This window comes from Hemiscyllium ocellatum, chromosome 19, assembly GCF_020745735.1.
Source record: "Hemiscyllium ocellatum isolate sHemOce1 chromosome 19, sHemOce1.pat.X.cur, whole genome shotgun sequence".
NCBI classification, from domain to species: Eukaryota; Metazoa; Chordata; class Chondrichthyes; order Orectolobiformes; family Hemiscylliidae; genus Hemiscyllium; species Hemiscyllium ocellatum.
The window spans coordinates 51,712,162-51,738,346 of NC_083419.1; the positions used below are offsets into that span (position 1 = coordinate 51,712,162).

General features: G+C 39.4%; 2 protein-coding genes across 2 annotated transcripts in view; one reads left to right on the top strand and one right to left on the bottom strand.

Annotated features, from left to right (window-relative positions):
* efcab6 (EF-hand calcium binding domain 6) overlaps window positions 1-17,821 on the top strand; it is a 102,910-nt gene extending 85,089 nt beyond the window's left edge. The window contains exons 27-33 of the mRNA XM_060839546.1: window positions 2,853-3,044; window positions 8,623-8,847; window positions 11,752-11,964; window positions 13,499-13,661; window positions 15,767-15,951; window positions 16,711-16,860; window positions 17,601-17,821. Of these exons, the coding sequence (XP_060695529.1) occupies window positions 2,853-3,044; window positions 8,623-8,847; window positions 11,752-11,964; window positions 13,499-13,661; window positions 15,767-15,951; window positions 16,711-16,860; window positions 17,601-17,720 (1,248 nt within the window). The 3' untranslated portion in view covers window positions 17,721-17,821. The remainder of the gene's footprint in view (window positions 1-2,852; window positions 3,045-8,622; window positions 8,848-11,751; window positions 11,965-13,498; window positions 13,662-15,766; window positions 15,952-16,710; window positions 16,861-17,600) is intronic.
* A 2,353-nt stretch (window positions 17,822-20,174) lies between these two features.
* scube1 (signal peptide, CUB domain, EGF-like 1) overlaps window positions 20,175-26,185 on the bottom strand; it is a 281,214-nt gene continuing 275,203 nt past the window's right edge. The window contains exons 20-23 of the mRNA XM_060839924.1: window positions 24,518-24,715; window positions 22,272-22,424; window positions 20,525-20,604; window positions 20,175-20,415 (exon numbers count right to left, since the gene is read on the bottom strand). Of these exons, the coding sequence (XP_060695907.1) occupies window positions 20,263-20,415; window positions 20,525-20,604; window positions 22,272-22,424; window positions 24,518-24,715 (584 nt within the window). The 3' untranslated portion in view covers window positions 20,175-20,262. The remainder of the gene's footprint in view (window positions 20,416-20,524; window positions 20,605-22,271; window positions 22,425-24,517; window positions 24,716-26,185) is intronic.

Below are 26,185 nucleotides of genomic sequence, written 5' to 3' on the forward strand. Positions count from 1 at the left end.
TAAAGGTGTCTCACATTAAAGTCATTTTACTCATTACCTGGGCATCTGATAAGCTGTATAGTGAAGTTGGACACAAAAGAATAATTATTCTAGTGCCTGATTTTCAGTCTGAGACCAATGAAACTGATCAATACAGCACAAAGATATAAATCATTAATTATGCAGTTTCCACAAATTAGACAATAGACAATAGATGCAGGAGTAGGCCATTCTGCCCTTTGAGCCTGCACCACCACTCAATATGATCATGGCTAATCAATATCCTGTTCCTGCCTTATCTCCATAACCCTTGACTCCACTATCCTTAAGAGCTCTATCCAACTCTTTTTTTTTAATTTCAAAAATATACTTTATTCGTTAAATAATCATAAAATAATTTGATGGTCTGTACATTTGGTCATGCCATACATATGTCAACATTTACATACACAGATCAGAAATTATCATTGTTATATACAGGTCTGTGCCTTTCTCACTCATATGCCCATATATTTAGCTGAGGTGTCAGCAGAGCCCAAACGACTGTATGGGCCCCCTGTTCTTCTTTAGGCAGGCAGATGTTACACGGTCTTTCCCCACCGCGCCTTGGCGGCAGCTGCCCCAAGCTTCAGCGCGTCCCTCAACACGTAGTCCTGGACCTTGGAATGTGCCAGTCTGCAACACTCAGTCGGAGTCAACTCCTTCAGCTGGAAGATCAACAGGTTTCGGACCACCCAGAGAGCGTCCTTCACCGAGTTGATGATCCTCCAGGCACAGTTGATGTTCGTCTCAGTGTGCGTCCTGGGGAACAGGCCGTAGAGAACGGAGTCCCGCGTCACGGCGCTGCTCGGGACGAACCTCGACAAACACCACTGCATTCCTCAAAGCGGTGTGTGACAGTCTCTTCCACCCCGCAGCCGCTTCGAGGGCAGCGTGCAGTGCGGCTGAGAGTCCGGGCATGCATAAAGGATCTCACAGGCAGAGCCCTTCTCACCATCAGCCAAGCCATGTCTTGGTGCTTGTTGGACAGTTCTGGCGATGAGACATTCTGCCAAATGGCTTTGACAGTCTGCTCAGGGAACCACTCGATCGGATCCGCCCTCTCCTTTTCCCGAAGGGTCTCGAGGACACTACGTGCTGACCACTTCCTGATGGACTTGTGGTCAAACGTGTTTCCCTTCATAAATTTCTCCACGAAGGACAGGTGGTACGGAACGGTCCAACTACTCGGAACGTTCCGCGGCAGCGAGGCCAGGCCCATCCTTCGCAACACCGGGGACAGGTAGAACCTCAGTATGTAGTGACACTTGGTGTTTGCGTACCGGGGATCCACGCACAGCTTGATGCAGCCACACACAAAGGTGGCCAGCAGGGTGAGGGTGGCATTGGGTGTATTTTTTCCCCCGTTGCCCAGATCTTTGTATAGCGAGTCCCTTCGGACCCGGTCCATCTTTGAACTCCATATAAACTGGAAGATGGCCCGGGTGACTGCAGCGGCGCAGGTTCTAGGAATAGGCCAGACCTGTGCCACGTACAACAGCAATGACAGTGCCTCACACCTGATGACCAGGTTTTTTTCCCGTGGTGGAGAGCGACCGCAGCTTCCATCTGCCCAGTTTCTGTCTCACTTTACTGATACGCTCCTCCCAAGACTTGGCACACGCCCCAGCCCCCCGAACCAAATACCCAGCACCTTCAGGTGGTTGGTCCTGACGGTGAAGGGGATCGAGGATTGGTCTATCCAACTCTTTCTTAAATGAATCCAGAGACTGGGCCTCCACTGCCCTCTGGGGCAGAGCATTCCACTTAGGGCAACCAGCTATGCTCATCAGAGCACTCCTATATAAAAGTGATATCAAGGAGCCAGTGGAGCCTGCATCATTAAAATAATTCTGTTGAAAGTTCAGTACACAAAGCAGATTCTCTGACAGCTGTTTTGTTTTATTTTTACAGCAATACAGCCTGTCACTGCTTAGCCCGTTACTGGCATTCAAATTAGATTTGTGATGAGCATATGAGGTGCATGAGATGCACCACCTGCATTTTTATTTCTCCCGATTATTTCTTTCCATTCTTCCCCTGTAGAGAACAACTAGCTTCTCAACTATCACCATCCTCGAAACAAATACTGTTAGAAACTTGGATAAATGGGAAATTATAAGTATGCATCTATCCATGTCAAGCCTTACCAGCCTACAGAATGTTCACACACTAATGAATTTTTAAATTGCCTCAAGAACCCACAATTCTCAATGGCTTGAACAGCTAAATGAGAGAAATTTGCAGTGCTGAAATTCTGTCCATCATATCTGTGCATGCTCATTGCTAAAGAAGTTTAAAAACTAATTTAACTGCCTGTCACATTCCCATGCTCTTAAATTAATGTTTCAAAATAGAACCAGACCTGCTACTAATACAATGCCCCTATACAATTAAAACATTTTGTTGTTCATTCATACGTTACCTTCCTTCTTCTAGGATCATTGCAATAGGTTATGGCTTAGCAGGCACCAGGAGGATCTTGTGTTTGTCACAATCCTTTATGCAAGCGTTCTAACAAGTACTTAACTAGGGAGGTAGGCCTGGTTCATAGAAAACAATATTAACTTTGTCTGAGGTCCACACGTGTACCACTTCAGTTGTTCTTGATAATGATAGCAGGAGTCCTGTATTATTTTTTCCCTAGTCAAGACCATTAAGGTTATCTTACCATATCAACTAACCCAGTTGCTGAAATCTGAAACTTTATTGGTCTGTTTGACTTAATGACTTGCTGTGTTGTGCATTGATGCATCAAAGGGACTTGGAAGATGTTTTTATAGAATAAAAATGAATGTGAGAAACATTGTTTTTTTTAAATTTTGTTTCCTTAGGCCTTCAAATCATTTGATAAATATGGGAATGGAAAGATCAATTCATTAGCATTCCGCCAGGTACTTCATAATGTATGCTTCAGACTAACAGACAAGGAGTTCAATTACCTTCTCAGCAAATTGAAATTAGATTCAGACTACATGGTAGACTGGCTTGACTTTCTACAGAGCTACAATATCTACAATTATAAGGTCGGCATAATTTGCATTTAATGTTTATTCCTCAATGTGTAGTCCTTTCTCCTGACAAGCAAATATAAACCTCCATTGTGTTGCACAGCTGTATCGCATTTTATAAAATGTTTAAGATGAATGTTCCAAAACTTTAGAAAGAAATACTAACTAATGAAGTCTTTCATATTCACAATCATATAACTTGTCTTTTATTTAAGTGCTGAATTGTACCTTAATTATTCAAGGATTTTAGAAGCATGTGTTTTATTTAAAGTTAAGTTTCAAATATCTATCAGCTTCTACTGTGTATTATCATAATGACAACAGTTCCTTCAATTTTAACAGGGACATATTTCCATTAGAATGTACCTTGACATCTGAGAATAGAAGAATATTCTGGTTTATAAAGTCGTATGAATCACTAAGCCTAGGTTAACAACAGTTTTACAAATAATGATTAATGGGATGTTTAGATTACAGCTTTACATTCTGGCTACTCAAGAGACCCTCCTATTAATGTTTCCCATTGTGTTGGAGGTCAACAGCTGTTGCTGAGGTTTTGATTGAAGTTTTCACAGTCTTCAACTCAAATGTACCATTTCCACGTTGTTAGAATGTATGCGTTTTGGAGAAGCGAGCAGTAACTTTATTAAATCACACTAACACTGCAATATTTGTCACAGTGCACTTCCTATGGTTGTTAGTGGGTGAAGATTTAGGCTATATTCCAGAACTACTTAGCATTCTTTGATTAAATTCTGGCGTAAAAGATGGGTTCACATCCTCCTTTAGGGAAGAAATTCAATCAGCAAAGTTTATGTGTGAAGCTTTGCTAATGATATTTTATATAGATTTCACTAATTGATAAAATAAATATTGTGATATTCTGGAATAATAATGATGATTTCATTTGAGCAATGGCAAGGTTGCTCCAAGAAGTTTAATGCAGAAATATGGCTGCTGTTATTCATCAAAGAACCCAAATGCTGATAGTTCATTTTGCTAGAGATGGCAGTATTGAATAACTTTGATTCCTTAATGAATATAATAAAGGCTGAAAAAAACCCATTGACTAGAAACTGTGCTGGACTAACCATAAAATTACTGTACCTCCTACAGCAAGTCAGAATCAAGTAGTGAGTAACACCACCTGACTCCCCAAAGTCTGCCCACCACCGAAAGGTACAAGTCAGGAGTATGATGGAATAATCCACACTTGCCGGATGAGTTCACCCCAACAACACTCCTAGCTTGATACTATCTGGACAAAGCTTGATTGGCACATCTGCAAGCATTCTCTTCCTCCACAACTGACACTCTGTAGCAGCACTGTGTACTATCTACAAGATGCACTGCGGAAATTTGCTAAAGATCCTTAGACAACCACATCCAAACCCACAACAGTTCTATCTGAAAGGACAAGGGCTGCAGGTACAGTGGCAAGCCACCATCTGCAGGTTCCCTCCAAGCCATGCACTTTATGAATTGGAAATATATTGCCGTACCTTCACTGTCACTGGGTCAAAATCTTGGAATTCCTTCTGTAAGAGCATTGTGTGTCTACCCACAGCATGTGGACTGCAGTGGTTCAAGAAAACAGCTCACAACCAACTTTTTGGGGGCAACTACAGATGGGCAATAAATGCTGGCTTAGCTAGTGATACTCTCATGCCATGAGTGAATTAAAAAATTTACTGTTAAAGTGTCAGATCAGAGGATTTATTGTTAGCCAAAGCTCAGTAGTAATGTTCTCACCTCTCCCTAGCATTTGCATCTCCATCATCAGCCTTTCTATACTTTTTAATCATTTGTTAAGATGCGCTTTAAGACCGAACTTTTTGTCCAAAGTTTTGATCACCTTTTCTAATATCTTGTTAAATGGCTCTGAGTCTAACTTTATTTGTTAATGGCCCAGTGACAAACCTTGATGCATTTTAACAACATTAAACTTTTTACTATTATAATCAGGTAATTGTGGATTGAGGTATCCACTCCAAAGACTGGGTCATATTGGTCAATGCCTCAGTGTCAATCTTGGAGAAGCATTGTACCATTGGCGTTTCAGTCTCATGTGAATGTAAAAATGGACAGATGTGTTCTTATTCAGTCATGGCCTACGTTTACTCCACAAATCTACATTGTTTGTGTTTTTAAAAAATCTGTTAATTTATTTCATTGCTGTTTATCAAACCTTGTCTTGTGCAAATTGTATGTCACATTTTCTACATTACCAGTGACTTCATTCCAAAGGTACTTTGTTGATAGTAAAACATTTTTGACATGCCTGGCAATAGTGGAATGCGTTATAAAACTGAATATCTTTCTTGAGACTACACAAAAGAACGAATGGAGTCAAATAACAGGCAATGTGCTCAATGAAATGAAAAGCTAATTTGCTGTTAAACCAAGTAACTTTTATTTTCGATCATAGTTGTTACTTTGTCTTATGCTTGTCTTTCAACATTGTATTCACCATATCTCATTGATTTGCAACATTTTACACATAGGTTTTCTGTCTTTCCTTTGTCCTATATTCTGATAGAGGCATGGAGTTTTAGGATCCGATGGAGGCAGAGTTGGACGGGGTGGTGGCGGGGGAAGGGGGGAGGTGGTGGATGGTGCCTAGGATGTTCACACTGCCAATGCCATGCTAGTCGTTCAGTTCCACCCTACCTCAGGAGGTACAAAGGGGGATGTGGATGTGGAGAGGGTGACACGGCTACTCAATTGACGGGTGGCAGGCAAGCGATTGAGCACCTTAAGGGTCAATGAATGTCTCTCTTTTTTTCCCCATCGTCCTCCAGTTCCCTGGAGGCATTTGGAAACCGAGCAACAAGCCTCAGACTAACTGGTGGCAGCACTACAAGACCCCTCCTTCCTTCCTGCTTTCAGTTGAGCCGTAGACTGCCTCTATGCATGATCTGGTGTTCCCAATATTATGGTTTGAATCCTGAGAGATTGTCAAAAGTTTGGAGAGAAGGTATCTCCATGTTGGGATGACTTATCCCTCATGTATATGCTGCTGTATATAATCTGGCATGTCTCCAGTTCCAAGGAAGGTCCAATCTACCCTTTGAGCAATTCTTGGCCATTGTGGAGCAAATTCTTTGAGGAAATCACAAAGTTGATTGATGAGGGAAGAGATGTAGATGTCATAAACATGGACTTTAGCAAGGCATTTGATAAAGTTCCCCATAGTAGGCTGATAGAAAAGGTGAAGTCACATGGGGTCCAGGGTATTCTAGCTAGATGGATCGAGAACTGGTTGGGCAACAGGAGAAGAGAGTAGTAATGGAAGAAAGCTACTCAAAATGGAGATCTGTGACCAGTGGTGTTCCACAGGGACCTGTGCTGGGACCATTGTTGTTTGTGATGCACATAAATGATTTGGAGGAAGGTGTAGGTTGCCTCATGAGCAGGTTTGCAGATGACACTAAGATTGGTGGAATAGCAGATGGTGAAGGGGACTGTCAGAGAATACAGCAATATATAGATAGGTTGAAGAGTTGGGCAGAGAAATGGCAGATGGAGTTCAATCTGGACAAATGCGAGGTGATGCATTTTGGAGGTTGAAATTCAAGAGTGAGCTATACCGTAAATGGAAAAGTCCTGGGGAAAATTGATATATAGAGAGATCTGGGTCCAGTGTTTCCAGAATGTGGCAACACAGGTCAGTAGAGTGGTCAAGTAGGCATACGGCACGCTTTCCTTCATCGGATTGGGTATTGAGTACAAGAGTTGGCAGGTATGTTACAATTGTATAAGACTTTGGTTCGGCTACATTTGGAATACTGCGTACAGTTCTAATTGCCACATTACCAAAAGGATGTGGATGCTTTAGTGAGGGTGCAGAGGAGGTTCACCAGGATGGTATCAAGGGTGCTAGCTATGAGGAGAGGTTGAGTAGATTAGGATTATTTTTATTGGAAAGGAGGTTGAGGGGGGACCTGATGGAGGCCTACAAAATTGTGAGAGGTGTAGAGAGAGTAGATAGCAAGAAACCTTATCCCAAAGTAGAAGACTCAGTTACTAGGGGTCACGAGTTCAAAGTGAGAGGGAAAAGTTTAGGGGAGATATATGGGGAAAATTCTTCACGCAGAGGTTGGTGGGTGCCTAGAATGCATTGCCACCGGAGGTGGTAGGAGCGGGAACGATAGTGTCATTTAAGATGTATCTAGACAGATACGTGAATGGGCAGGGAGCAAAGATACAGATCCTTAGAAAGTAGGTGGCAGGTTTAGATAGAGGATCTGATCAGTGCAGAGTTGGAGGGCTGAAGGGCCTGCTCCTGTGCTCTCAGGTTCTTTAAATCACAGATATACCCCACAAATTGCTGGTTTCTGACTTCCCATTTGAGCCCGACAATAGGGTCCCGAAGCCATGGAAAAAATTGTGCCCATGGTTTCAAACTAAAAGTCAATCTGGTTTTTCTATTTTGAAAAACTAAAGGTAGGCTGTTTATTTATTAAGTTTTTCTTCCTATATTTCAAGATTTCTGGTATTCACAGATTTTCATTTTTACCATGTTCAGCCAGTCTATGCTCCCACACATATTTTCAACCCCTTCACTGTCTGACCTCACAGGTTCCATTTGATCCCATTGCTGTAGTAGTACAATGGTGATATCAGATAAACAATCTTAGAACGTTTTAAATCTTGACCAGATTCCAGCACATCACATTCCAAAATGCATCATGATTTGAATTTTTCTAAAATTTCTTTCTAACGGATTTCATAATTTAGCTTCTTTGTTGTCTGGTTGTTTTCATAATGTGAGAGATAATATAATTTCATCATTGTTTTCCATTTCTGTGTGATTTAATGAAGCACAGTATTTATTTAAATAATTAGGAAGTGTTAACCTTTCTTACCAATATAAAATAATGGTGAGTATAGTTTTTAGATTAGCGTGAATATTTAGGTTAAAGCATTTCTAAATCTATGATGGTGTCAGAATGACTAATTAACTGCAGTTGTTCTGCACAATGCAGTTGAATCATGTTTGGGTGTTAAAGAGTTGTGAGAGCAAAGGAGTAGGACAAGGATTGTTAGCACTGGGCTCAGTGATGTGAGCTGACATCCAAGTTATAATGTCTACATTGCCTGCAGAAACACCTATTAACATCACTATTGACAATCACCATTGACTTGCTAAATTAATCCTTTTTATGTTGACAATAAAATAATTATTGTTCTCTCAATGTGGGGACAATTCTATAACTGAATGGACATGTTTAATTATGCATTCTTCAATAAAATCGGTGACCAACCACTGTCATTTTTCGATGGCTAGTAGGCCATTTTTGGGTGGATGAGAGAATTTCAGAAGAATTTACTTTTGTTGTAATACACACAATATTGCAGTTTTTAGCTTCTGAACCGAGTCTTGCATAGTAGATTAGTCAATGAAAACAGAGCAATGTCATTCCATCGGTCAGTTGGTGAAGGACCTCTGATATGAAATCATCATCAAATTGAATCACAAGGCGAGTACACACAGAGCTACATGTGTGAAAATACATGCATTTTGATTTACTTGTGTTGTCTGCAGTTGATTGTATAACTTATAATAAATAAAACTTATTTTGTAATGCAGGCTGCAGAGAAACCAGAAGGACAAGATCAAGCCAGCAGACCTAAGTCATCTCAACAGTTAACAATGGTTGAAATTATGTCCCACATCCGAGAGGTGGTTAACTCATGCCTCTACATCATTACTCAAGAGTTTGAAGAGGTTGATTATGCAAATATAAAAGTTGTTTCTAAGAAGCACTTTAAGGAAATATTTTTCAAACATTTCATGAGCCTCACAGATGAACAGGTGTGTTTTTGAGTGATAGAATTTATGATTGGATGTTGTTCTTTCCATTCCTTTTACTTTGAAGTCTTTACTTTCTTGGGGAAAATGGATTAATGAATAGTATTCCTTGACTATTTTTAATAAAACAGTGTAAAGAAGGATTTTCTTGCATTTTTAATTAATGTGAAAATTTGAATTAAACAACTCTGAATATGTCAATAGCAAGTCAGTAGAGAAAATGTTAAAATTGGAATAAAGTGGGTTCTTGACATAGTCATAGAGAAGTACAGCATGGAAACAGACCCTTCGGTCCAACCCATCCATGTCGACCAGATATCCCAACCCAATCTTGTCCCACCTGCCAGCATCTGGCCCATAGCTCTCCAAACACTTTCTATTCATATACCCATCCAGATGCCTTTTAAATGTTTCAATTATACTAGCCTCCATCACTTCCTCTGGCAGCTCATTCCAAACACGTATCACCCTCTGCTGAATTTCTGCTGAATTTTGGTATAGTTGGCCTCCCTCTATTTAGCACCCTTCCTTTATGACCACTCTCGTCTTTGTCCATGAATATTCTAAAGTTTACGGAATTGTGATCGCTATTTCCAAAGTAATCCCCTACTGAAACTTCAACCACCTGGCTGGGCTCATTCCTCAACACCAGGTCCAGTATGCCCCTTTCCCAAGTTGGACCATTTACATACTACTGTAGGAAACCCTCCTGGATGCTTCTTACAATTACACACAGTACTCCAACTGTTGTCTAATGGACACCCTGTGCAGGTATATCATAACCTTGACTTTTAATCTCTTGACCAGTAAAGGCAAGTATCTTATATGCAGCCTTAACCACCTTATCCATTTATTCGGTCGTTACACCAATGTCCCTCTGATCCTTTGTCCTAAGGTCCCCATCTGACCAAGCTGTGTACATCATTGTGTAGTCCTAGGCTTTCCTCCTCATTCTTAGCAAACCACCAATTTTCATGTTATCTACGAATTTGCGATCAAACATCCAACATTTGTTTATAGACCATTCACCTTGACCTCCTTCCACCTATCCCACCTCCATCGCCCCTCCCCCTAGTCCCTCCTCCCTACCTTTTATCTTAGCCTGCTTGGCTCTCTCTCTCTCATTCCTGATGAAGGGCTTATGCTCGAAACGTCGAATTCTCTATTCCTGAGATGCTGCCTGGCCTGCTGTGCTTTGACCAGCAACACATTTGCAGCATTAATATTACTTCACAAACATCAAGGGACTCACCATCGAAACCTGTGGGATGCCATGAGACACAGGCTTGCAGTCATAAGGACAAGTGTCATTCATCACCCTCTGGCCACAAAGCCAATTTTGGATCCAATTTTTCAATTTATTGTGAATCCTTTGGGCTGACACCTTCTTGCTCATTCTCCCAGATGAGAGCTTGTAAAAGGCCTTACCGAAATCTATGTTGACAATACACACTGCACAACCCGGATTCACACATCTCGTCACCTGTTTCAAAAACTCAAATCAACACTTTGACATGATGTCTCCCACAAGACCACGCTGACTACCCTTGATTATTCCCGATCTGTCCAAATGAAGATTAACTCTGTCTCTCAGAATTTTTTCCTCCCACACATGTTAGACTCACTCAGCTGCACTTCCCTGGTTTCTCCTTACCACTTTTCCTGAATAATTTTCTCACACTATCTGCTCTCCAGTCCTCTGCCCCCTCTTCTGTGGCCAGAGAGGTTTTGAAAATTAATGTCAGGCCCCCTGCAATCTCCCTTCTACCTCCCATAGCAGGCTGTGATAAAATTCAGCTGGGGATTTATTAAAAATTAAACCCATTAAAACTGCTTTTGCCTCCTACCTCTCAATTGCAGTTTGTTCAAGTAAATCAAAGACCCCTCCCTGATTTCTAAATCTACATTGTGATCTGTCATGAATGCGAACTACTAATTTAAAACCTCATCTACATCTTTCAGCTCCACACACAATTGGCAACTTATTTTCCTAATAGCCTCCCCTCTCTTTTTTTTGGTTATCCTCTTACCTCTAATATGCTAATAATGTGCTTTTGGATTTTCCTTTATATTACCTATTTAATCATGCTCCCTCTTTGATTTCCTTTTTATATGCTTCTAGGGCTTTTGGTGTCCTGAACTTTTAGTATCTCCTACAAGTGTCCTTTATTCCCATGAGCCTTTGTGTGAGATAGAAGAGAGAAGGTGGTGTCACTGCCCCTGGAGTGCAGAAGGTCATTCACCCTTTGTGGCATTGTGTGCATTTCTCCAAACTATAGAAATAGCACTGACCCAGTAGCAACTTGAGACCAGACTAGCAGAGTCTGGTACTTGGTCGTTTCTGCAACATCCCACAGACCAGGATCTCCTGGAAGTGAAGCAGAGTCCTAACGTCCCTTTCTCGGCCATCTCTGGGGCAATTCTTTACACAAAAGAAATATGAAGGCCACCTCCTGACTGACAGCACACAAGCTGGTGTACTGTTGTGCTTTAAGTATAGCATGGATGCTAGGATTTTCAGGAGGCCCTGGCAGTGGCAAGTGGTGTGCTGCTGTGAGGGCACAATAGCACAATGAAGGCATGGTGCAGAAATAATAAGGTGAGCTGAGGCAAAGGGCATGAGAGAAACTCTCCATGAAGCTCCCTGAAATTGAACTAAGCTGATTTTGGTTACATCCAACCCTAAATAGATCCTTTCCATTTGCAATGATAAGACGCTAACCAGTAGGAGTCTTCAATTCACATATGTGAATATCCTTCATTAAGTAAACTTCATGTAGCTCATGGTTAACTTTTGATCAATTTATAATTATCTTTAATTTCACATTTTGCACTCCAGATACTTTGTGAAACATTTATTGAAAAAAGTAACTTGCGTGTTTGATTCAAATTTATACTTTCTTACAGTTTGAAAACCTATGGAACCATTTGCCAGTCAATGAATTTGGAAATCTGGATTATCATAAATTTCTGAATCAGTTCACTGGACAGCAGTCGGGGGAATCACAACCGAAGGGAAATACATCACTGACTAAACCATCCACACCTGGATCTGGGAGCAGGCCTCCTTCTGAAGCTCGACGCCCCAAAACTTCATCTTCCATCCACAGTGATAGAAAGGTACTGCCTAGTTGTTTATCATTCTGCTCAAAAGCATTGGACCAGAAGTGTTGCTTGTGCTTTTTAATCTCATTGTGTTCATGAAATTAATTTCTCTGCTCCAATGCTAGATCTTGTACAAATTAACAAAGGTGAATACTATCAATGCATCATTATTTTCCCAGCAATTTCTGGCCCATTGTTTGTTTTCCTTTTAAATAATACTTAATTTGTTCCTCAATTAGCTCTTTATTTAATTAACCCAAATTTTCTGGTCTCTGAATAATCCAAATACCCCCAAAACCACATGTGTTGGGACCCGGTGAAACTCCCATTACACTGACTGTACAGGAATTTCCCAGGAAGTTTCAATGGGCCATAACCCAGATGTCTGAGATACTGCATGAATGTGTTCAACTCTGACCTCGATAAAGAAACTTGGGAGAGATAGACTTTATTACGTGGATGGTTACCTAGGAAATGTAAGACTGATTAGAATCCTGTCCAACTCGTGGGTAACTCTACAATTGAACCAACCCGTCCACCTCCCCCACTGCTCCTGCTAACTCTCCACTGACACTCCAACCCTTGTAACCCTCATCCTTTTTCCTTATTGTTCCATTTGGTCTCTGCATCTCCTTGACACAACCTGACTCTTGAAAGCCCTCCTAAAACACTGCATCTTGCGCTATTGTCTCCTGTTTACCCTTTCTGAGGACCTCCACTCCTCAGCCCAACTGCAACTATTTCTTGGTCATTTTGACCTACTTCCCAGCAAAAGGTGGCTACAGCCTTTGAGAATATTTTGAGAAAAGCCATGTTGCAACTTTTGTACATCGTCCATTGCATTAGAAATGAATCTTAACAGCCAGCAAAATATTGATAGAAGTCATTTACAAATAATGAAGTTGTCTTATTAATCTATATTCAAATAAGTGTGAATTAACTGAGATGCTTGCTCCCCAATTCTGAAAATTAACTTTACTTGCCTTTCTCCACTGACATTGCTGGGTACTTTTAGTGTTTTGAGCATTTTCTGATTTTATTGCTCAGTTTCTGAGATGAGGTTGCACCGCTTTGTTGAGGTATCATAGAGGGAATTCTTCAGCATCTGTGTCTAATGCCTAATATTGTCACTGAGTTACAAATGCAATGGTGAGCAATTCTCTAGTCCAAGCATCGCCCATCTTGAGCAAAGAAACTGCAAACATTACAAATAGAGAAGGATGCGTTTGACTCCTAAATAATTATGCTCAAAACTGAAAAGCATAATTTAAAACTCCCAGTCCTTCCTCTTTTTTTTTAAAATGTCTAGCTTTAACTCTTATGCCTCATACCTGACTTGTTGAAAATGTTGAAATGATAGATGAAAACAAGCCTGTGAACCATCTTTCATGTACAGTATGTATTTTCCAATTATGTCGTGACCTCTAAGCTGTTGCAACAACTTTTATTTGCCAAATCTCTGATCTTTTGTTCTGAAACAAGGAATTTGTCACTGTGAAATAAGTCTCTGTCCTTGCAGCTTGTTAATACTTTATTTTGTGTTTTGCAGGAGTTGGCTCAACAACGAGCCTCCATGACACCATCAGTGAACTGTGAGGAAATTGAGCAGAGGCTGAAGAAAGATGTTTCCAAAATCTGGAAGGCGATAGAGAAGGAGTGCAAAGAGAAGGACACTGAGAACAGGGGTGAAATTGACGCCAAAGCTTTTAAGGGTTTGCCATCCTTTTTTATTTATTTTAAATAACAATGATAGACAGGACAGTGACTCTATCATTAGTACAGCAGCCTCACAGCTCCAGGGACTTACGTTTGATTCTAACTACAGAGTGGAATTTGCATATTCTCCCCATATCTGCGTGGGTTTCCTCCCACAGCCCAAAATTGTGCAAGTTAGGTGGTTTGACCAGGCTTAATTGCCCATCGTGCAAGCGAGGTGCAGGCTAAGTGGATGAGCTATGGGAAATGCAGAGTTAGAGGGATTGGGTGGGATGCTGTTTGGAGGGTTGTTATGGACTCAATGGACCTGCTTCCACCCTGTGGGGATTCTATGTGCTAACTTATTATTAATCACAATAATTATGCCTCCTTCACATTACCCAACTGAAATGAAACTCCCTTCTCTGTTGTGGGAATCAGTTTCACGAATTGCCACCTCTTCCCCCTTCTCCTTGGTTTGTCAAGTCTGTTTACAGAAACTTACTGGCCCAACCTCTTTAAGGGACCTTTCCAGACAGCCCTGGATGAGTGCTATCCCCCAGACTGTCCAAGAGAGTTAGACTGAATGGGATCCACTTCCTGAACTGCAGAGACATGGATTCCCTGAGTTGGCTGACCAGTCCAGGAGCCTGCTCTTGACAGGTACCTCTATGGACTGAGCTGAAGACTCCTACCCTGACTTTCAGACATGGCTTCTTGTTTACCACACAATGTGCAGTATGTTTACTATGTGAGCTGCCAGAAGATGGAGCATGTAGGAGGTTGATATAGCACACAGCCATGCTGTAAGATGTATGACCCCTTTACTGAGGATAACTGACCAGTAAAACAAGCTGTCTGGGTGTGACTGGACTAACTGGCGAGACAAGGCCAGCACATGGGTAGGTGCGAAGTGAGAGAACTGAAAGAGAAAGCAAGCTGAGATGCAGTCTGGTTCAAGCCAGTCCAACTCTGAGCTGGGTGCCAGTCAATGCACACCAAGTATGCAACAGTATTCCAATAGTGTCCCTATCTCTGGGCCAGAAAACCTAAGTTCAAATCCCACCTGCTCCAGCAGTGTGTCATAATATAGGTTTGTCAATAATATTTAAAAGATGCAACAAATTGTCCTCAATATTGAGTTGGATCTGAATGGACTTCTCATCTGATTATGGCATATCCAGATGTAGACCATATTATTCAAACCCTATATGATTACATCATTGAAAGTATCCACAAAATATGTAAAGTCTCAACAGTTTACATTATGAAAACATTCTGCCCTTCCTTTTAACTACATTGAAAATGTGACAACAATCAGGTATACTGGGGTCTGCCTGCTTGTTAGAAGCCATTTTTCTACTTTCCAAATTTCTTAGACTATATCACATTATTTATTTGGCTGTCTTGTTAGGATCATCATAGAACATAGAACATTGAACATAGAAGGATACAGCGCAGTACAGGCCCTTCGGCCCTCGATGTTGCGCCGACCGAATCCTACCTAACCTATACTAGCCCAATAACTTCCAAATGCCTATCCAATGCCCGCTTAAATGACCATAAAGAAGGAAAGTTCACCACTGATACGGGCAGGGCATTCCATGAACTCACAACCCGCTGTGTGAAGAATCTACCCCTAACATCTGTCCTATACCTACCACCCCTTAATTTAAAGCTATGTCCCCTAGTAACACCTGACTCCATTAGCGGTAAAAGGTTCTTAGTATCTACCCTATCTAAACCCCTAATCATCTTATACACTTCTATCAGATCTCCCCTAAACCTTCTCTTCTCCAATGAGAACAGCCCCAAGTGCCTCAGCCTTTCCTCATAAGATTTTCCTACCATTCCAGGCAACATCCTGGTAAACCTCCTCTGCACTCGTTCTAAAGCTTCCACATCCTTCCTATAGTATGATTAGGTTTATTTAGATATTCTTAAATTTTATATATCCTGAAATAATCTTAAGTAGGTTTGAATGTAGCCTGGGCTGTATTCACATAAATTTTATTTCAATTTTACTCTTGGCTCAGTAAACTAACCTGAGTGAAAATTGTCTTTGTACTTAAATGTTTGAGAAATATATAAACTTTTGACTCTTCAAATGTTTAATTTCCAGATATAATGAAGAAGTTTTGCTTGATAGTTAAACCAGAAGAATTCCAGCAGCTGGCAAAAAAATATGATATCAAGAACACTGGACGTTTTGCATACAATGAATTTCTTCAGCGACTCGTCCTGTCACTGGGGCCATTAGACGAGAACCCACTGGAGAGAATGAGAATCCCACATCCAAAGATCCCAGTACGTATAATGAACAATAAAACAAACTTTTCAGACAGTAAAGAATTATGTACTTTTTATGGGTAGGCTCATGTTTTCTTAGTTATTTTCATTAATTATGCTATGAAGACTGAGTAACTTTATAGTTTTATGGAATTGTGGCAGATTCAGTGCTAGTGATTGCCAAATTTTGAGGCCTCAGTGTAGATGTAGTAGCCAATATTGTCCTCAATCTCTCCTTCTCTTGCACTCACACAAGCATCTACATAAGATTGGTCATGACAACAAAAGCTGTTCTTCAGTGGTGCAATTGATTTGTTCCGAGCAGAATCATATTAATCTTTTGCATTACAAATAAAGCACTGTACAAGTTGTAACTGGAAAATCCAATGGACTTGTACACTTGGCTTCTTGACCAGGAAACAATTCCATTCTGCATCTCTCTCACAGCTCTTTAGCTTTCAGCTATAAATCCTTCATTTATTTTCCTCTACTTCCATCTCTGTTTTCATCCAGATGTGCACTTGAAGTTAAATGGGTGGATAATGCACAGTTTTAGTTTCTTATAGAACGGAAGGGAGAGGCATTTAGCTGGAAGAATTGATCATTTTAGCAATTTAGGAAGCAAGTGATGGGTTGTCAACAGTATAAACATATTTCCTCAGGTGCATCTGGCTACTCTGTTGCTTCACTTCTCCTAAAGTTTACTTTCTCTTTTCTGTTAGAACCAACCACAAAGTCTTGTCTGAATTTGGTTATAGAACATTTTCTGTCTTACAGATGAGTCCAGGAACAGAACATGAGATATTTACTGACTTAATGATGCGTATCCAGCCATGTATAGCAAAATGTTGGAAGCTAATGCGCCGTACTTTCAAAGTCTATGATGATATTGGGAGTGGGTACATCTCACTTTTTCAATTTCGACAGGTTTGTATTCTGATTATAACTTACGTGAATTCTGATAAAATAGTCCATCCTTACCTTTCTTTAAAGAAAGTCAATACTGTACTACTATATGTCATGAAAGTGGGCACATGACAAACTTGGGATGTTTTACCTTTTTACAAGTGTATTAACTGTGGTGTCAGTATATCATAAAACCAATAATACAATAGCTGGTCAATTAAAGTTAATCCATCTTCACTTTCCATTTATCACTTCCCAACTGCCAGCAAATGCCCTCTGTTCTCTTTTTGTCATGCACAAACCGCATAATGCAGTATTATAAAAGTATAGTAACGTTTTACAAAAATAAACTGCAAATGCTGGAAATCAAACAAAATCAGAAATTGCTTGAAAAAACACAAGTAGGTCTGGCGGCATCTGTGGAGAGAAATCAACTTAACAGAAGAAGGGTCACTGGACCTGAAAAGTTATGTCTGCTTTCTCTCCACAGATGTTGCTAGACCTGCTAAATTTTTCTAGAAATTTTGTTTCTGACAGTAATGTTTTACCTTGGTCATGTATATGACTCTTATAACAGGACAACACTATTCCTCAGTAAAGTCCTGTCTGTCAGCTTACCATTTTTGAGGTAATATGAATGGAGCAAATGATTTTTTCTAAAACAAAACTAAGTATGTTACACAGCTGTATTAATATCAGCGAGTGTAGTTTCCTCAATTATGAATTTCAACTGCAGGCGTGTTCTCTTTGCTTTGTCGTAGGTCTTGCGGCAGTATGGGATCAACATAACTGAGGAAGAGTTTTACTATCTGTCGTCTTATTATGACAAGCATCTACAAGGAACAATCTCATACAATGAATTTCTGCGCGCATTCCTCTGATAAATGTCTACTTATATTTTTATTGAATAGAGAGATAAAACAGATTTACAGTGATATGGTAACAGCTCTAAGCTAAAGTGGTTTGCTAGATGGTCAACCTTCTCACTGATTTTGTCCATCCAATACTATACTGGGTGACATTTTATTCAGTTTCAATATTTTGGAATCTAAATTTTTAACACTGTTGGTTTATAAAAGAAAAACTTTGGCCAAGAAATGAGCAAAGCCTAAGGAATATTAGAAATGTTATATATAAATGAATCTGTATTATTTAATTTTACAATCACACTGAAACCTATGCATTGCTAGGAACATTTCTTAGGGAGATTTACTAGTAACACGCTACAAATAAAACACTTGAAGTAAACCATTTTGAATGAATGTGCCATTACCACTACCATAACTAGTCATCTATTATTTTAAAATGGACAAAATAATTCAATAAAAATTATTTTACAATAAAATCCTGGGAATTTTTTGAATTGATTGTGCAACAGTGATAATAGCTTATCTTAGAATATGATCAATCTGTTATTGATAAATAAAGAAGTTAACAGGATATAGTCCTTAACTCTGAGAAAATTAGCATTGCGATTGTTTTTGCAACAGGACAGAAAGCTTTTATATACTATCACAAAAACACTGGTCAGTGCAATCAGGCAAAGTAGTGTTTGACTAATTTGTTCGTGTTTTTTAAGGAAGTAACAAGCGCTGTGGATGAAGGGACCCTGTTGATGTGATAAATGTATATTTCCTAAAGGTATTGACTAGATGCCATAGCAAAGTTTACCATATAAGAACTCAGCACTGTAACCAACTTATTCAGTATGGATAAAACAAATTCCACATTGAGTTTATGTACAATTCAGGTCCTCCAATTTCCAATAAAAACACAATTTCTCTTTTTAAAAGGAACCTTTGTGGTTTATTATGAAAATGATTAAACAAACATCCATTATGTGCCTCCTTTCGAGGTCTAGCAGAAAATAAAACTAAATACAGAGACAAGATAAGACCAAGTAAAATGGGTAGAGCTATATAGGTTACATTTACAATGATAAAATTGGCAGTATTAACACAACTGTGTGGAGCGCTTACTGTAAGCCTATGACCATAGCCAAGTATATAAAGTAACAAAATCTTATTGCAGTTTATACAGTTGTACTTTAACTTTCTTTTCCTCTATCAACCATGGTAAATATTAACTTAATTTTGTATGGAAAACATTGCCAACATTTATACATAATTTACATATTGGTAATAATGCTTATAAAGCAGCATCTACAATTTTTTTTTAGCTTAGGTAAAGTATCAATCAGACCCAGTAACCTAAGAATGGGAGAAAAAACAACAAAAGAAACACTTCCAGTTCTGTACAGATAATGAAACTTCAGATTAACAGGAACACCTGCCTATTCCAGTTAGTATATCAGCCAGTAGCTTTGCTACCATTACAGCATGAAATCAGTAGCATAAATACACAAGAGAATGCATGTTTGAAAAAGAAACAGTGTGTATCCAATTATCATCACCATTTCATCTATTCAGCTAAAAACAACCAATATGGCTGTACCAAAAAGAGCTGAGACTGATTTTCTTTAAGGGGAAGGTTTACTGACCACTCAAGCACAATATTTCTGCATTAATCAACATATTGGGTTAATGGAAAATATGGGGAATAATTTTTCCTCCTCCACTCAAGAAATAATAAAAGTAAACATTAAAAATTGTGTAAATTTAGGAAAACATTGTTTTCTTTTAAAGAAAAACTTTTTTTATATATATAAAAAGAATAAAGATTGTGTCCCTGCATCAGATTATATTCTCTTCTCTGACTGCTCAACACATGAAATCAGAATAGTTAGTTGTTGCAATTCTGATTCATTTCTGAAGGTCAGTTATGAATCTACACAATTCAAATAGTACTTTTAGATAAGAATAATATGCAAGGAAAATACAATTTAGATTTTTTTCCTCTAAAATTGTTTCAAATACAAAAGTCAAGTGCAATTAAATTCCAAATATTACTTACATCATCCTTGTCCTTTACTGCTATTGCATCATTTGATACTTTTGCAGGTAGTTGCCAATTTCTGCAATTTTCCAACATACTGAAAAGAATGTTTTTGTTCTACAGGATTGCCTTTCTTTCCTGTAGAAGAGACTGAAAATGAAAATATTTTTCATAGAGGTCATTTTCTATTAGAATTACCTGTTCTTCGAACATATCAGAAAGGGCAGAAAGCAATTTGCAGTGCACAAATTTACAGCCAAAGTTAAATGCATGTATAACTTCCTAAATTCTTCCTGCTTTCATAGAAATATTATCAACTCAGAGCAGGATAACTGCTTTTACAACATTATATAATTTGAGGATAGGATCTTCACTGAGGAAGAATGGAAAAACATGTTTAGAATAAAAATTGAAGATGATTAAACAGAACTTTTAAGGAAAAAAAAAGGACACCAGTGTTGAAGAGAGGGATGCCTCTTCTTTCAAGAATGCAATAAAATAGCATTTTAAACATCACCACCATCAAAACTATTTGTACGGCCTTAAAAATCTGGACACTTTGGACCGTAGCAACTTTATAAATGATCTGGGAAACATTTCTTTAGATTCTTGTGCTGTATACTTGAAGTAATTTTGAGGATGTGCCAATACATCAAAGAGTGCTTTGATCAATTTCTTGTCCTACATTAAAAAGACAATTAAGAAAAACATTCTCGTTAGAATTGATAACTTAAATTCTGCTGCACATCATAAGAATAAGTATAATTTTTTGTCTTAATAACAAGCTTACTTTAAGAATTTCTTGGTGGTTTTCTGAAGCATACAAACGCCCATCTCTGACAATATCTTCTATTAACTGCTGATAGTCCTCTGTTCAAGAAGGAAGAATTAAAGAGCAACTTTCTATTTCAATTCGCATAAATACATTTTCAACAAATACTTAAAAGTTTATTTCTTCATTAATTATGCTTCTAAGTTTAAAAAGAACCAAAGCATTGCATCCTTTAATATCTTTTATGGATAGACTTTGATTCAATATTGCTGTGAAACTGGCTGACATCAGCTAACTCATCAGAGAGAGCAATTGAACAAAAGACCATATTTGGTGGTGTGGCCCACAAAGACACTGAACAAACTCCAACAGTAGGACCTCTGGTTCTGTGCCCACAAGAATTAAATAAAATTTAAATAAATTACCTACCCACTCAAGGTAAAAATAATCAGATTAGATAACAGTCATATGATCAATTATCTTTAGCCTTGAATGTTGTGTCATGAGAATATATCCCATGGGCAGCATCGTGGCATAGTGATTAGGCACTGCTGCTCAATTCTAGTCTTGGGTGATCGTGTGGGTTCTGCATATTTTCATGGTAATGTCTGCGTTGGTTTCCCACAAGTGCTCTGGTTTCCCCCCGTAATCCAAAGATACATAGATTTGGTTGATTGCCCTGTAATGTCCAGGGATGTGCATGATAGGTGTCATGGTAAATGTGAAGTTATGGGGTGAGGACGGGGGTGTGGAGGTGGATCTAATTGGGATGCTTTTCAGTGCAGTCTTGATGGGCCTAATAGCCTTTTTCTACACTGTAGGGATTCTACAATATCCGTTTTCCTCCATCTAACACTGCAATTACAACCGAGCAATCCTAAAGAGAAAGCCAAGCAAAGGAATGCAAACAGAAAGAGGAGCACCAAGACTGAAAGACCTTAAGTTTACCAAATGAAAAGGAGCTGTCAGCAGGCAGACCAGAAAGATTGGGGTAAATGGCAACATTTAAGGCAGCGTTTAATGTCTCAGTCACAGAGGAGACGAGACTGTTGTTGTTCTTAAAAATGCAGTAATTATCATCCTCTACTGGCAAAAATTTCAGGATCAAGGTTAGAGTGGTGCTGGAAAAGCACAGCAGGTCAGGCAGCATCCAAGGAGCAGGAAAATCGATGTTTTGGGCAAAAGCCCTTCATTAGGAATGAGGCTGGGAGCCTTGGGGGTGAAGAGATAAATGGGAAGGAGTCCAGTGTTTGAAACCAATTCCAGCACAGCCTGATCAATTGGAGGCACTGCAGAAGTAAACTGAGATAATGAACTACTTTGTTGAATATATTGCCTGTATCAATACCACACAAACCATAACTGTGGTAGTATGCAGCACTATCTTGATTTCTATCATTTAAAGAAACTCCATTTTTATTCTTATATAGCAGTATTTAGAGCAGATGTCATAATGTAGTGGTGTAATGTACTGCCCTTCCAAGGCACTGACATGTTGAGGATGCATCAGTATATATTCTTTAAAAGGAGATAGACAAATAAGTGCTGTTAGCAATCACCTTGATGCTTGCCTAATTGTACAAAAGAGGTCGTACATCAGATTGATTGCTCTCGCCTATTTTAAAGGATGCCATGTATTTTGGAAAATATGTTGACAATTAATGGCTTAACAAGTTATTTGGTCTCAAAGTACAAAATAAATTTAGTTCAATCACAAGAACAGGAAGATAGGACATATTTAAATATTATGTCCATATTTCCTTACCATCATAGGTAACATATGGAACTTGAAATCCTTTGGCACTGTTCCCCTCATTAGCTTTGAACTGAATCCAAAGTTTTCGAGATCTTGAGGTAAATGCTATTGGTCGCTCATAAGTCTGGCATGTTTCATATGTTGTAATTGATGTTGGTGAAGCTGCAAATAACATGATAAATAATATAATATAAAATAGAAACTTTCAAAGACTTGACTAATTTCAGTGCATACATTGTTTACTTTAAGCAGTGAGGTTCAGAATTCCATTTGGCATGCACCAAGGACACAGATGAATAAATTGTGTCCCTCGGTGAGTTTCTGTCCATCAAAATTATGCCACGCCCATTCAGGTATTAGTGAGGTTTGAAATCCCAGCAACCCCTTACTTTGAAGGAGTTGGAAATGTTTAATATTGATTGGCCATCAAAGAGTAAGGACTGCACTGTCCAATTGCCCTGGGAGGTGGAGGTGTGGACATGGTCAGGGTTAGGCAAGAAAGGGTTTGACATCTTATAGAGCATGGCACCATGAACAACATGTACCCACTTCTTTTCAACTTTTTCCCATGTTGGGCATGAAAAGCAGCCCACTCACACTGGCCCAATTGTCCGCCCTTGCTGTGGTATGGAGTGAGCAGCATGTTTAATCAGGTCAGTAGAATTATTATCGAGTCAATTGAGTTGTTAACAAGTCTAATTGATTTTTCTTTATTCAAATTTAAGGCAGGTTACTCCCCCACATTATGGAGTTGAAGGCACAGGTTGTAGCATCCCAAACTCTGTGCCAGGTTCAAAAGGGCTGACCTTTCAGATACATGGGCGAACTACCCAACTTACTTCACATCCAAATGTTTTTGGAAAAGAATCTTTCTCTGCAATAAATCTCTCTTCACAATCTTGTCAGTATTTATGATCTCACCTTCTCTGTTTGGGAGCACAGATTGAAATTCGAATTTTTGATTAACATTTTAAGCTTTTACCTTTTGGCCGATGCAGAATGATCGCTGCAGTAATACATACATCCTTTATCTTTCTTACCAATTATTTGCATGGGTTAAACACAATGGTGCAATAAACTTTAGATATAAATTCTGATTCATTTTTATTCACATTAAGGAGTATAGCTAGAAACCTTGAGCAACTTAAAGTTTTAATATTCAAATTTACTCATTATACTAGGATGAAGCTTTCATGGAGTTTAGTATGAGTAAGATATTGAATCAAAACAGAAAATAGTTGAAGATCAGAGCTTCTGTGGAGAGAGGAACAGACTGGATTGGCAGAATCTTGTCTTAGCATTGGGATCTGGCCTGCCAGACGGAGAGATAGTGAGAAAGACTCACCAATGCACATGCCAATCAGGCAATGTTGGGACTACTGCAACTCTTCCCCTGGAATCAGGGCCTCTGAGGCAGAAATCCCACCTCGCCAGAGCTACGGCCAATAAGAGACAAGCAGCTCCTGTACCCAGAGCAAGATGGCTGCTACCAGAAGGACACTCCTCCCTTTCCCCTAAATCACCCCTATGAAGTTCCAGGATTACTGAGGGCTCAGGCCACAGATAAATAATATGGGAGGGAGGTGTTCATAGAGTGGGGTTATGGGGCAGAACAGAAACAAGAGCAGGGGTCGGCTGTCATCTCCCTGATGACCATTCTCAGGATCAGGCACTGATCGAGAGATTCCACCCACACTAAGCTGCCACTGGGTTAATCCTAGTGATAGCAACAGGAGGCCCTTCTAGTGACTAATTAGTGATTTAAGGGCCACAATTTGAAATGCAAGGAGGTCAACAATGGGCATTCCTGCCCAGAAACTAATTATGGTGAGACAGGAGGTCAATGGGTTTCAGATACACATTCCCCCACCCTCCCACACTGGTAATGAACATGAAATATTTTGCAATAGACCTCTTAATTTAAACCATCCTACATTCATTCTTTCTCAATATTGCGATGATATGGTGCTTTTATTTCTTATCTGGTTTATTTTTGTGAAAAGAAAATGGTCAGTAAAAGGAGGAAAGAAACAGGCATGAATAAGTACAGAAACTGGGAATAAAATGAATCAAACCAATGTTAACAGAACAAAGATATGACGTGAAAGAAGGAGAGCAACAAATTGAATTTGTTGTATGGCTTTGTGTGGACAATGTATGTGTGAAAATATCCACAAATAACAATTATTTTTCAAAAGTGCACTATAAACTTGGATGCATAGCGATTGTAATATTTGGAATATGCGGTTACTTACAACTCTTTCTCATCACTAAAACATCTCCACACTCATCCTCCATTGGTAAGAAAATCTCTGGCACGACAATGAGTATTCTCCTCTTTGGTGGTGGATTTATATTCCAAATACATTCCACATTAGAAGGATAGTCTCCAGGATAGTTGGGAGATTCAATGAATCCTGTGTAGTCTCCAAGATCACCACCACACTGCTGATCTTTATAGAAAAGTTCCAAAACAATACATACATCATTTAAAGTCACCTTTGTGAAATATTCCAAGTGTCAATCATTTGACTCAAACTTGAGTCACTTTGTAAAAATTAAGGTAGCTAGTACTAATGCTCCTGTTCACACCAAAGCTCACTTTCCTTACCCATGGGATCTTCCCATACTAACCCAAGAGATATATTACCTCTCCTTTGAGATCTTTGCTTCTGTTTAGATGGACATCCTTGCAAATAGATCAATAATCTGCTACTCCTGTTTCCAATTTGGTATATTGCATTCACAGTCTCAGTGTGGTCTCCTCCAACACTGGATACAGATCAGGTAATCATCTCTAAACAATCCATGAGCTTGACCATACAGCCAGGATTTAACTTGAATTAAGTAGCCCCACACGAGCTGGGAGGTTGAGAGGGAAATCTTGTGTGTCTCAGCGAATTAGTTGTCCAAAGTCTTAGTTTCTGTCCCTCCAAGATGTGCCATCACCAAGAGTTGCCAATCAGAGAGCCCTCAGCTCTTCTGTCTAGTTGAGTCACTGCGGTCAGTGCCAGATAAGGAGTTTCACCGGATGCCAGGGTACAAGGTGAGTGGGGTGGATTCATTGATGCCAGTTAGTTCTCCCCCTCCCCTTACTGTGGCAATGTAAAGCTTGAAGGCAATCAGGAGGAAGAGGGAGAATGGTGAATAACATTGAGCTTCTGGGGGTACAGGCTGGTCCAGCAGGAAAGACCCACATCAGAGGTTTCCCAAACCCTGCAGTCAAGTCACGGTAATATATTCGGTAACAAACTTTTTACTTTCAGATTGTTGGCAATAGCAAGAGGAGAGCTCAGAGCCATAGAACATAGAACATTACAGTGCAGTGCAGGCCCTTCTAGATGATTATAAATCCTCAATAAGGATAGTTAGGCATGACCTACCCTTCACAAAACTGTGTTGACTATCCCTAATAAAATTATTCCTTTCCAGATAATTATAAATCCTATCTCTTATAACCTTTTCCAACACCTTACCCAGTAAGGCTCACTGGCCTATAATTACCAGGGTTGGCCCGACTCCCCTTCTTAAACAAGAGAACAACATTTGCTATCTTCCAGTCTTCTGGCACTACTCCTGTTGACAGTGATGATATAAAAATCAAAGCCAAAGGCTCTGCAATGTCCTCCCTGGCTTCCCAGAGAATCCCAGGATAAATCCCATCTGGCCCAGGGGACTTATCCATTTTCAGCATTCTCCTTGACAACATCATTTTTTTCCAGTATAAATACTGACGAAAAATATTTATTTTGTGCTTCCTCTATCTCTTCTGACTCCATGCACAACTTCCCACTACCATCTTTGATTGGCCTTAATCTTACTCTATTCATTCTTTTATTCCTGATATACCAATAGAAAGCTTTAGGGTTTTCCTCTATCCTATCTGCCAACAACTTCTCATGTCCCCTCCTGGCTCTTCTTAG